The sequence below is a fragment of the Triplophysa rosa genome, linkage group LG11, assembly GCF_024868665.1.
Source record: "Triplophysa rosa linkage group LG11, Trosa_1v2, whole genome shotgun sequence".
Taxonomy (NCBI): Eukaryota; Metazoa; Chordata; class Actinopteri; order Cypriniformes; family Nemacheilidae; genus Triplophysa; species Triplophysa rosa.
This window is the reverse complement of record NC_079900.1, coordinates 11,158,637-11,171,570: the sequence shown is the minus strand read 5'-3', so window position 1 is coordinate 11,171,570 and position 12,934 is coordinate 11,158,637. Positions and strand designations below refer to the sequence as shown.

At 46.5% G+C, this 12,934-nt stretch overlaps 2 protein-coding genes across 2 annotated transcripts; both read right to left on the bottom strand.

Moving 5' to 3' along the window:
• Positions 1–7,088: 7,088 nt before the first annotated feature.
• On the bottom strand, positions 7,089–11,439 carry LOC130561271 (uncharacterized). The gene is made up of 5 exons (XM_057345476.1): positions 11,245–11,439; positions 10,913–11,110; positions 10,134–10,424; positions 9,827–10,014; positions 7,089–9,730 (listed from the first exon to the last, which is right to left on the bottom strand). Exons 1-5 carry the CDS (start codon positions 11,437–11,439, stop codon positions 8,071–8,073), a joined length of 2,532 nt encoding a protein of 843 aa, XP_057201459.1. The 3' UTR covers positions 7,089–8,070.
• Positions 11,440–11,580: 141 nt separating this feature from the next.
• On the bottom strand, positions 11,581–12,934 carry LOC130561270 (uncharacterized). Its single transcript, XM_057345475.1, has 2 exons — positions 12,196–12,934; positions 11,581–12,159 (listed from the first exon to the last, which is right to left on the bottom strand). The coding sequence occupies exons 1-2, from the start codon at positions 12,805–12,807 to the stop codon at positions 11,581–11,583; spliced, it is 1,191 nt and encodes a 396-aa protein (XP_057201458.1). The 5' UTR covers positions 12,808–12,934.

Sequence of the window (12,934 nt, the reverse complement as noted above, 5' to 3'; positions counted from 1 at the left end):
TAACCTGAATATCAGTTGCCTAAACAGTTCGCAGTGTCTGGGTATGTAAATTGGGTCCATATCTGTTCATGATATACATGCCATATGCTCTACTAAGACCATAAGGTATACTAAAACATTTTGGCATGTGGGATCTTCACCTTTAATAGATATAAATTACAGCTGACAGTTTGTGAAGTGTCAGACCAGGGCTCTGACCAGTGACGGTACAGTTGGTTGTAGGAGGATAATAGGTGTGGAGAGCCAATCAGCACACAGGCATCAAATAATTGAGATTAATGGAAGTACCTTCTGAGAAAGGTCAACTGATAACAGCCGCACAAACAATTACAAAGCCTAAAATAAATGCAATATCCTGCTCTGTGTGTGAGAGATAAATAGAGTATAATAGCAGTTTGCTAGAATGATGCTTTTTATGTGACAATTGCATTTTTATGGTCAATCCTTTATTTAACCTTGTCTTTAAAATGTTGCATCTAGTGGGAGAAATTATATATGGTTTACTGTACTGTACTGTATTAATTTTGTAGCCTATATGAAGCAATTGCAGTGGTAATTCACTTAGAATTGGCCTCATCTAGTTCATTTTTTCGTTCACATTTTGTTTAATTTCTATTTTATGTTTCTGTAGTTTTTATTTATTTACACTAATCCAAACAGTTTTCGTTTCTCCATCCACCCACTTACCTGCCTTTCTATCTAATATCGCCACATAAAACTTTCTTTCTGTCTCCTTGTCTTTAGCTGCCAGGGTTTTGGTGTCTTAGCAACATGACTCATTTCCTCGGAGACCAGGCCAGAATGAAATTGTCAAGTTGCAAAGTGTATGTGATTCAGATTTGGTTTTCTCCCTCTCAGCTTTTGTAGTTCTGAGCATGTGCATAACATGTATTTTGTTAGAAGCAAATCTGTAATATTTTTAATATTTAATGCTTTTGTTGTGAATTTTCCAAGTGTATAATCTCTGCATCAGACAGAACCTAATAGGCTGGACTGAACAGATTAACATTGACATAACAAATGGCATGAGTTTGGATGTGGGGCTATTGGTTTGTGTGACCAATGGTAGACGAAGGGAGTGTTTGAAATCTATTTGGAATCAATTACAAATTTTGCAGTTCGGTTCAGTATCTCTCGAGTGGTCCAGAAATGACACGTTTAGCCTCTGTTACATTTCTGTTACATCCTGTCCATTCTGCTTGTCATAGAGTTTCAAAAATACATGAAACATCAAAACAACTTTTAGACATAGAATTACATTTGAATTGAAAATATTTGGTCACACAACAGGGATAGTTCTGAGAATATGCAGAATGTAGCATGCATTGACCTTCACTTTTGTGATGCATTTCTTAGCTCTCCATTGCTCTGAGATACAATAGCCGTTTCTTAATAAAAGCCTCTGCAGATCTACAGAAAGACAAATCAATCTTTTCTCGCTACTCTGGCAAAAGGTAATAGCTGTGCTCTGTAAATACTCAAGCTGCTATGAGACATGATACCTTGAGTGTTCTCTCAGTATGCGATACCGAGAGGTGGCAAATTAGAGGTGGTGACATTTAATTTGGCTCTTTTGGTGAAGCGTCTCACAGCACTCATGAAGGATTGCAATTAGGGTAGATGAGCTGTTTTACATCTGGGCCTGTCATTCATTTCCAGGTCATCCACAGGTTGCCCAGCAGCGCTCACAGCGGTATGCTGTACGTTGGTAAAAGCCAAAGCCTGTTATTAGTATCCCTGACACATTAAGGATTAAAAATCACATTAAAAATGTATCACTATGTAATGAGAATGATATTTGAAATTAGAGGTAAACATATTTCTTCATTTAACTGCAAGTATGCTTTTTACACTGCACCTGTTTCCACAAAACCTGTCAAATAATCCTTTATAAACAAATGATTTCAGGTGGACATGTAATATAATATCATAATTGTGGTGTAATTTGATTTCACTCTCAAAGAATACTATTTCCACAACGTCGGTAGAATGAATGAATATGAATGCAGAAAATACAAGTGTTTTCCACAAATTGCCTTTCATAGAAATCCAAACAGTTATCTATTTGTGGGAAAGACTAACAAGAGAACTACTGACACTTTGACCATCTTCAACCAATAACATCCTGCCAGTAACACACACCTGCTTTAGCGTACAGTGTGTTAGAATTACACCATACTAAAAGACTAACTGAGGTGCTGGCAGCATTCCATTATTTGGGGAATGAAATTAGCAACAGCTGCTGTTTATTAAAGTCTTAAGCGGTACCATTTCTTCTGGTAGTATAGCAACTTCTTCCTAGAGTGTTTTGCTCCACTGGCACATCAGAACAAAAAACAGCACTATCTGTGCTATTAAGGGCTGTAAATTTCTCTTGTCTTTGGAAGTGAGGAAGTCTGACACACTCTGGCTGAGATAAAGCACTATTAAACTGCAGAAATGATCCGGTGGGACATGAACAGGCCCATTGTCACCATAAACATCTGCCCTGGTTTTTTGATAAACAAGAAACATAACACCCACACCTGAGCCACCACTTAACACCTTTGTGGAGCAATTTGTTTAATCATGAATAATTCCATTGATTTTGGCCAATGAGTGTTTCTAACCATGAATTCGCTAGTTGCACAAGATGGCGCAGATGAGCTTTTGGGACGCCAGAGTCGGCAGAGTAATTTGCGGTCGTATAATAACACTGTATGGGAACACTCTTTAAAGAATGGTGCTATATAGCACTAAAAGTGGTTCTTGGCTCGTAATCATAGGGGAACCACTTTAAGTGCTATATAGAACCATATCTTGGTGCTTCAGTGGTTCTTCAGAGGTTCTTTGGGATGACTGAGGTGCTATATAGAACCGCTGAAGAACCATACAGCACCGCTTCCGTATAAAGAACATGTTAAGCCCTTTTTCAGCGGTTCTATATAGCACCCTAGTCATCTCAAAGAACCACTGAAGCACCTCTGAAGAACCACTGAAGCGCCAAGATATGGTTCTATAGCACTTAAAGTTGTTTCCTATGATTACAAGCGAAGAACCACTTTTAGTGCTATATAGCACCTTTTTTTAGAGTGAAAAGGAGGATTTTTGGCTGGCAAATATGGGTGTTTTTTAGATAAAAAATTAGATGAAAGTAATATATAAGCGATAGGACAGATCCTCTTTAAATTGCTGAGCACTTCGTTAAGCCAAAACAACTCGATAGTGTTATTCGACTGGAAATTAGTCTGCGGACTCTGGTGTCGCAAAAGCTCACCAGCGCCATCTTGTGCAACTAGCCCATTTTATATCATAAATCTCTGGGACCTGTACCATTATGGTAGTTAAACATACTACAACTAAGGGTTACAAGAATTGTTTTGAGTTGACATAACCAAACCAATGCAAGCAGCCTGTACTGATACCACGATGCTTGCTGCAACTTTCTCTGCTAACTCTTTGACTTGACTTTGATCTTAAAACTATGATTAGCCCACGAGTGTGTGCACATAAGAGTGATGTCGGTACCAACTGGTTGAGACTTTTTTTGTAGTTTCAGTGCACTTTAATTACATCAGATATTGTATGGTGATAACACCTCTAGCTGCTGGGTGGTCAATCTCATTGAGGGGAACTAGTTGTGGCTCTTACTGTACTTCTTTCTGGTCATGCAGCTGAAGGCACACACAGCCACTGTTTGTGAAGCTAGCTCTGATTTAACTTTTAAAGTGGCCATAATTTAGACAGTTTTTGCATATCTCATGTTAATCTTGAGTACTTACAGAATAGTATTGTACCCTTCAAATATTCGTAGAGTCTTTAGTTTGATCACGTTTATAAAAGACAGATACAGCTGTACGATTATTTCCGAAAACATACGACGCGGGGGGGGGGGGGGGGAAGGGGAGGCGGAACTAAAGCACGTGCACACCCATTGCCAACAAAACAGACATATGACTCAGTTTCACTTACCGCGTGCTTTTCATGTACGGCATCTTTTAGCGCTGGGACCGCTTCATCTAGCAGTTTCAAATGATCTCCAAATCCATTGTTATATCCACCATTTATTTAACATCCATCACAGAAATGCCATTAACAAACAAACACACCTCAGCTTCTCTCACTATCGCAAGAGTAACGATCTGCAGCTGCAGGCCCACAGCACAGCCAATCTTGATGCAACGCAGCCAATCTTGAGGGTAAGCGGGTCTTCCTATCGCTCATCGGTTGACGCGTGGGCGGGCTATTTCTTTCGCCTTGCCGTGGGTGTGCTTTTCCAGGAGAATTGCCCAATAAGGGACTAAGAAAAGTTGTTACGTAATGGTTTTTCATGTTTGAAAAAAACTTTACAAAACCTATACGAACCTTGGGGGAGTGTCAAGCACAGAAATACTACGCAATACGTCCAACTCGTTTTTTGACAAGTTGACCATGTCAAGCATGAGAAGACAGCAAGTTTAACATTGTAAAGAAGTCAGAATGCATCAAACACTGTTGCACATCCCCTTTAAACAATGAAAACCGTTGAAGCATGCCTTTAAAATTTCAAAGGTCTCTTGATCCTGATAATGGATTGACTGAGGGCCACATTTAAGCAGTTTTTTGGTTTTGTCAAAGGGGTTAGCAAAAACGTAGACACGCATTACATTTGCCATTAAAGTAAGGCATTGTATTTTGTATGGTTTCAAACTTAACATACCTTCTTCAAAGACACAACACAGACTCAGAAAAGGTTTGTCAAGCACTGTGCCTGTGGATCCAAGCCTGTGATCATCATATATTTATAATTACAACTAGAAGTCTGATGAAATTTGCAGTGGATCAGTGTCATGTGTGTTAACATTAGCATTCATTGAAAACTCAAGGTAATCCTTTAAAACGATCACAGCATTTGAATAAAATCTACCGTTTTGTTCAAAACATTGAATGTGAAAGGCTAAATTTATAATAAAATAGATATTGTGAAGTCACCATATTAATATATTGTGCAGCTATTTAATAGAAGTCCTGTTTTTTGTATAAGATGCAGTAGATAAATGTCTAGGGAACACAGTGAAACTTTATGAAACCACAAAAAAACTCCAATAGGTTCTTGCTGTAAGTTTTCGGAAATTTTATAGTGCTTTGCATAAGACATGTCCTCTTCAGTCTAAATAGACGTTTTTAAAGCCCCTATTGCAGCGTTTAATTAAAAGAAAAACACACCACCAAGCCACAATTAAACCCAATTAAAACTTGGTCTCATAGAACATCACCACACAAAGAGAGGGAGAACAAGAGAGCTAAATACACTGACACTAATTACAAAACAAGATGCAGGTGGGTGCAATTAGGAAAGAAACAGAAAGCACAGTAAAAAAAAAAAAAGAGCGACATCAAAACAAAAGACAACCAAGAGCCCTTACAGCAGTGGTCACCAACCCTGTTCCTGGAGATCGACCGTCCTGCAGACTGCAGCTCCAACCCTGCTTCAGCACACCTGTCTGTCATTATCAAGCAAACCTGAACACCTTGATTAGATAGTTCAGGTGTGTTTGATTGGGGTTAGAGCTGAAATCTTCAGGACAACCGATCTCCAGGAGCAGGGTTGGTGACCACTGCCTTACAGGAATAATCCCTGCGTTCCAATCAGCACATATCCGTCCTAATAGTATTCGAAAGTAGAATTAGTATGTTCCAAATCGTAGTATGTTGAAAAGAGTATTTTAAAGATTCCCGGATGGTCTACTACTTCCGGTAGAAATTCGAAGTGCAGAATGATGCACACTCTAACGGCAGATATTACCCACAACTCACCGCGAGTAGGCGGAGTTTGGTGCATTAATAAATTATTTAACTGATGCGTCACTAAATTAACAGATGTAAGTATACAGTGAACATTACATACGAAATAATGAATGAATAAATACCTTCATGGGAAGAAGAGCTGTATTTTGATGTGTGTGCAGTTATTGGCCACAATGTTGTCTAGGCAACAACGGCCACTTCTGCTTCCTGTTAGTATGTCCCAGTGTGTGCAATCGCATTTGCCATGCACTCAAAAGTACCTACTATTCCAACGTAAAAACAGTACCTACTATTAGGGCTAGTATAAGTAGACGAAGTCTCTGACTTACAGTGTGAGCATTTGACCTAGAGCAGTGGTTCCCAAACTGGGGTACGCGTACCCCCGGGGGTACGCCAGGTGACGGAGGGGGTACGTGAACAAAATCCTGAAATCTACTGTTTACTTAATTATAAGGCACCTGACAATCAACCAGTCATGTTTTTCTCACAAGCTAAATATAAAGACGTGCTCCCTCTAGTGTACACACAGCAAAATAGTAGTCACGTAGTGCCATAAAAGGTCAAATTCATGACATCCAATCAAAAAATATATGCGTCCACTCATGCGTAAGCACACGTCTTTACGTACCGCATGCAATTCGACTGCACGCGGCTTGGAACAAAGCAACAACTGCTTGTTAAATTAAAATGGATAAGTGGTTGCAAAGATTTAGGCCTGCAGCCACAGAAAGAAAATCGACTCCCAGCAGCTCGGATGATCCACAGTCCTCTGACCACACCCCGGGTCCCTCCAACAGCACTTCGGCTGCAGGTGTAAATCAACCACCCGCTCCGGTTGACACCGACACAGATAGCGATGAATCGGAGACTACAGCGTCAACTCAGGTTCAGCAGTTCACAGAAAGACGATCAAAAAGGCGTAAATATGATGAGAAATACATTTCATATGGATTTACTTAAATTGGCAGTGACGAAAATCCCAAACCACAGTGCGTTATATGTGCAAAAGTACTCATAACTGCATGAAGCCAGCGTTTTTGCACAGGCATTTAGAAACAAAGCATGCAACTTTGAAAAATAAACCGCGAGAGTTTTTCGAAAGACAGTTAAGACAACTCGGGAGTAGTAAGGACCTTATAACAGCGTCAGAAAACCTTAATAAGAAAGGACTGGAAGCATCCTACATGGTGAGTTACAGAGTGGCTAAAACGGGCAAATCCCATACTATTGTGGAGAAATTAATTCTTCCTGCTGCAGCTGATATTGCGGGTATTATGCTTAGGGAAAAAGCAAAAAAAAACAATACAGAAGATGCCGTCATCAGACAACACAGTTTCACGTCGCATCGCTGATATGGCTGAAGACCTTTTTAAACTACGCTTTACAAATCGATGAATCAACGGATGTAGCTGTTTTGGCTCAGCTGCTGGCATATGCCCGGTATATTTATGATGGTTCAGTTATGGAAGAGATACTTTTTTGCAAACCGTTGGAAGGCAGAGCAACTGGAGAGGAGATTTTCAAAGTTTTAGATGGCTTTGTAACATCACATGGACTTCAGTGGACAAATTGTGTGGGCATTTGTACTGATGGAGCGAAAGCCATGACAGGCAGGCTGAGTGGACTGGTAACAATAGGTTACTTTCGTAACCCCGGTTCTCTGAAACATCGAGTGGAGAGATCCACCTATGGGAAGGGCATCCGTACCTGACCTCTGCAGAAGCATCTAATTGCACCAAGTCTGGCTAGACAGACAGAAGCGCGCAGCCAATGCCAGGTAAGGCCCCACCCCCTTACCTGAGCGAATATAAGGTCTGCTTGCGCTGCTGTTCCTCAGTAAGTATATTCGCTTCTCGTGCAGCAAGCGGGGCAAAGCTGGTGGATCTCTCCACTCGATGTTTCAGAGAACCGGGGTTACGACAGTAACCTATTGTTCTCTTTCATCATCTCGTTTCGAGATCCACCTATGGGAGAGACATGGACAGCTCCCCGATTGCCCAATACACTCACAGTGAGGTTCTGAAAGCCAGAAAAGACGGTCACCCCCAAAGGGGCGGTGCATGACACGTCCCATAATTATGTCCCTGGCAGCCCTGATGCGCACGCATAGCTGCTGCGCACATACAGGACAGGAACATGTATGAGGCACACACATGTAATTAACCCAGCAACACATATATACCACCCAGGCCGGAATGTGAATGCATGCTTGGTGACATGAATGCGCACGGCCCACCGGCCCGTTCAACCCTCGTTACCATAACAATGTGTAAACAGGAGGTGAAGGAATATAACAAGGAGGGGCTATGAAGACCCCACTCCTAAAACAGAATGTGCTACCGAGGTTTTGGTGACATCCAATCGGTAGTAACGCACAAACGTATGGGGAGAAGCCCAGCTGGCTGCAGAGCAGATGTCCTGCAGTGATACTCCCCTGAACAAAGCCCAAGAGGCAGCTAAGCCCCTCGTGGAATGAGCTCTGATGGTACCTGGGGGCTGCACTCCCCTTGATACATATGCAACTGCTATAGCGTTCACAAGCCAATGTGAGAGGCGCTGTTTAGATATGGGACTCCCCTTATGAGGGGGTGCCCACGAAATAAAGAGCTGGTCGCTCTTCCGGAAAGCACTGGTCTTGGACATATATGCCTGTAATGCACGAACAGGACACAGAGCATTCAGCCTCTGATCCTCCGCAGAGGAAAAAGGCGGAGGGTGAAAAGCGGACAGCTCCAACACCTCCGAAGTGAACGCAGGGAAACATTTAGGCATAAAAGCCGGGTTAGGCTTAAGAAAAACCTTATCTCCACTCAAAGAGAATTTCGTGCACGAGGGATGTATTGAGAGTGCATGTAGCTCACTGACACGTTTGGCTGATACCAAGGCCAAGAGCAAAGCCGTCTTGAAAGACAACAGCTTCAAGGAAATACCTCCCAGGGGCTCAAAGGGATACTGAGACAGGGCCTCCAGCACCAAGGAGAGGTCCCATTCAGGGACGGTTCTCCTGATGACTGGCAAGGAGCGACGGGCACCCTTCATAAATCTGCGGATTAAAGGATTCTGCCCGACTGTTGAGCCCTCAAAGCCCACATGACAGGCAGAAATAGCTGCCAGGTAGACCTTAATTGTGGAAAAAGACCTGCCTTTATCCATAAGGTCCTGTAAGAAACACAAAATATCAGGAACTGAGCACTGATATGATGTGAGACTGCGCCCATCACACCACTCTTCAAACACTTGCCACTTACAACCATACAAGGACCGTGTAGAAACGGCCCTGGCATTTTGTATAGTGGCAACCACACGCGGGTGAAGCCCCAGCGCGTTTAAGTTTGACTTCTCACGGGCCAGACCCAGAGAGCCACCCTGTCCGGGTGTGGGTGATAAATTTCCCCGTTCGCCTGAGACAATAGGTCTGTGCGGAGGGGGAGGCGCCACGGCTGGGCGTATAACAGAGGGATTATCTCTGCCAGCCACGGTGCTTTGGGCCACCTGGGAGCTATTAGAAGGAGAGACAGGCCCTTCTCTCTCACTCTGGCCAGTGTGGGAATTATCAGGCACAGAGGAGGAAAAGCATACAGCAGCAGCTTGGGCCATGGGTGGGCCAGTGCGTCCACCCCGAGGGGCGCGTCCGAGTCCTTTAGCGAGAAGAACATAGGACAATGGTTGTTTTCGCGCGAGGCGAATAGATCTACGGTTGCCTGTCCGAATCTTCTCCATATCATGCCCACTATCTGAGGGTGGAGGCGCCAATCTCCGTAGAGTGGGTTCCCCCTCGACAGAAGGTCCGCACCTCTGTTCAGAATACCTGGAACATGAGTCGCGCGTAACGACAGGAAAAACCGTCCGCTCCACACCAAAAGCTTGTGAGCTAGAGCGTGAAGTTTCGGTGAGCGTAAGCCGCCCTGCCGATTGATATACGCGACTGCTGTGGTATTGTCGCAGCGTACGAGCACATGATGTCCTAGCAGGCGAGGCAGAAAATAATTCAGAGCTTTCCATATGGTCAGGAGCTCTAAATAATTTATGTGTGCTGAACGTAGTATGCTTGGCCACACACCGTTCACCACTCTGCCCTCCTGGGTGGCACCCCAGCCTATTAGGGACACATCTGTCGTCACAACTTTCCGCATCACTACCGTTCCCAAACGGGTCCCCTGTGTGTAAAAGTCCGCGTCTCTCCAGTGGCGAAGAGCTGCCGTGCAGGCGCGCGTCACTGTCACAGAGCGGCAGAGATCGCGTACCAGGCTGAAATGTAGTGACAAAACCCATTTCATGAATGCTCTCATTCGCAGAAGTCCCAGCGGCAAAACTTGGATAGCTGAAGCCATAAGACCCTGCAATCTGAGGCATGTGCGATACTGCACTCTCGCCCCCTCTCTGAACTGCGACACGCAGCTCATTAGAGAGAGGACGCGCTCCTGGGAGAGACGCGCTCGCATGGAGACCGAGCTCAGCTCCAAGCCCAGGAAAATCACACTCTGGCTGGGTGTAAAATTGCTTTTGGTCACATTCACCCTGAACCCGAGAGATGTGATGTGTGTAAGCACGCTGCAGGTGTCCCGCAGCACTTTCTCTTCCGATTCGGCCACGATGAGCCAATCGTCTATGTATGTCAAAATCCGCAGACCTGACATTCTCAGGGGAGCCAAGCTCGCCTACGTACACAGACAAAAAGTCTGAGGGCTGAGTGAGAGCCCGAAAGGAAGAACAGTGAATTCGTAACATATGCCTAGATAGGCGAAACGAAGAAACTTCCTGTGTGGCGGATAAATGCTTATGTGGAAAAAAGCATCCTTGAGATCGACCGACGTGAACCAGTCGTTCTGTTTTATGGCGCGGGCCAGAGTGCCGTGGTTTAACATTCTGAAATTGTATTTCCTCAAATGTTTGTTCAACATTCGGAGGTCCAAGATGGGGCGGAGAGAGCCGTCCTTCTTTGGGACCAGGAAATAACGGGAATAAAACCCTTGACTTATCAGGCTGGGAGGTACCACCTGAATCGCTCCCTTCATTAAGAGAGAAGAGATTTCGTCTTTCAGAATATGAGCGGAGCTCTCCTCCACGTGAGAAGAGAGAACGCCGTTGAAAGCGGGGGTTTCATTACAAACTGCAGTCTGTAACCCTGCATAATTGTTCGCATCACCCACTCTGGAGGCGCAACAGTCTGCCAGGCGGACTCGTAATTCGCGAGCGTCCCCACCGGGGCCAGTGAAGCGCCGAAATCCTCGCATACGCTCTGTTGGCTCCTTTGCGATGCAATGGCGCCATCTAGCGGACACACTAGGGGCGGCATGCGTGGATGTAGAAAGATGTTCTCTCTCTGCAGAGAGACGTACTCTCCCTGAAACAAATTCAATAGATTCGTTTGTTTCATTGTGTTTTTTGTGTGTGTGGTGTTGGGGAACACCGGGGCCGAAGCCTTTATTAGTTGGGTGAGGGGAACAATGTGTGTGCTGTGTGGTGACACTGTTTGACCACATTCCCTCGCAACCGACCCCCTGAACGTGGGGGGAGGAAACACAGCGGCCACTGAACGCACGGGCTGGAAACCCTGGCCAGCCCCTCCGCGAGAAAACCTCCGTCTTTTGGACAGGGGATCTGGGACAGAAGGAGAGTCCGATGGGCTTGTGGCTCGTGAACGAGGACTCTCTGCCCCCAATGGTCGGACATCAGGCCGGCCGCTTGCGTTTAGAGTCGGTCGGGGTTGGGTTGGGGGTTTTCCCAGCCGCGGCGGGAGACGTTCTTCCCCAGGGTTTAGCAGAGGGTGGGTTACTCTGGCGTGGAGGGGGTTTGTTGCGCGGTTTCTCCCTGCTATGATGCGGGTTTCGCACCATGACGGGGGGGGTTAGGCAAACGCGCAGTGGGCAACTGACGCGGAGCAGCTTTCTTAGGGAGGCACAACTTGAAAGCCTCATCCTCTTTCTTTTTGTCGTCGCACCGTTGCTGCATCAAAGCCACGGCGGGACCGAAGAGAGCCTGGCCAGGCTCGACCGGAGCGCCCGCAACGCGCCTCTTCTCACTGTCAGGGAGTCCCGACAGGTTCAGCCAGAGAGCACGCTCCCCCACTACAGAAAGCGCCATGGAGCGCCCGCAAGCTTGGACAGCCTGCCGAGCATTGCGGAGGACGAGGTCGTTGACCGTAAGGATCTCCTTCCACAAGGTTGGCGAGGGGGATCCTTTGTCCAGCTGCTGCCCCAAATCCTCCAAAATTTCCGCCTGGTAAGCGGAAAGCAGGGACGAAACATTGAGAGCCCTGACAGCCAAGGCCGAGGATTTATAAGCGGCCTGATGAACAGAGGCAGAAAAACGGTCCATTTTGCCAGGCAAGACCGGCTTCGGAGGGGCGAGCAGCCCGCCCTGGACGGGGTTGAGATGCCTGGCGATCGACGGCTCGACAGCGGGGGGATCACCCAAGCCGAGAGCCACCATGTCTTTCACCTCCAGACCCGCGAGACCGTGTTTGAGGTTCAACGGGTCGCTCCAGTAGTGCCTCACGTGCTTCGCGCACGCTGGCAGGACGGGGAAGAGTTGTTTCCTCGGGCCGGGCGGGGGACCCAGCACTTTCCCATCATACACATCCCTCTCCTGGTCGGTGGCGCTCTGCGGAGCCGGCCACGGAATGTTAAGACGAGCGGCCGCTCGTTCGCACACGTCCAGGAGGATGGACTGGGGTAAGGCCGCGGGGGTTAGCCTGGTAAAAACCAGAGAGTGGGATGGCCTCCTCGTCCTCTGAGACCCCAAGAAGGCCCGCGTCGTCTTCATCGCCGGAACCAGCCGGTTCATCGGCGAACGGGAGGTTGCCCGCGAAGATATCCTCTTCGGGGAACGCAGGATTAGGCAGGTCAGCCCAATGAAGCGACGTCGCGCCCCGGGAGGCCCCCGGAGGCGCGTCGCCGTCACCGTGTCCCCCATCCGAGTCAGAAAGGCCGAGCTCGATACACTGGGTAGCGGCAACTTTGAGTCGACGCCGCAGGAGCTTTTTCGGCAGCACAAGGCAATGGCTGCAATGCTCCAGGTTCTCCAAAGCCTCTTCCGCATGCTTGAGGCCCAAGCAGACCACGCAAAACTCGTGAGAGTCCTTAGCTGCGATGAGAGCCCCGCACGCGGCCGGGCAGGCCCGCGATGAGCTGGTCCCGGGAGCAGTGGCAGATTTAGAGAGCGACAT

What these genes read in the sequence shown, in the direction of transcription:
- LOC130561271 (XM_057345476.1), bottom strand. Translation starts at nt 11,439, where the DNA reads ATGTCCGACCATTGGGGGCAGAGAGTCCTCGTTCACGAGCCACAAGCC. An exon ending in GTCGGTTGCGAGGGAATGTG is followed by an intron (nt 11,111 to 11,244) that starts GTCAAACAGTGT and finishes AATTTGTTTCAG; the next exon opens with GGAGAGTACGTCTCTCTGCA. An exon ending in GGAGGGCAGAGTGGTGAACG is followed by an intron (nt 9,731 to 9,826) that starts GTGTGTGGCCAA and finishes CTCGCCTGCTAG; the next exon opens with GACATCATGTGCTCGTACGC.
- LOC130561270 (XM_057345475.1), bottom strand. Translation starts at nt 12,807, where the DNA reads ATGCGGAAGAGGCTTTGGAGAACCTGGAGCATTGCAGCCATTGCCTTG. An exon ending in GTCTGGAGGTGAAAGACATG is followed by an intron (nt 12,160 to 12,195) that starts GTGGCTCTCGGC and finishes CCCGCTGTCGAG; the next exon opens with CCGTCGATCGCCAGGCATCT.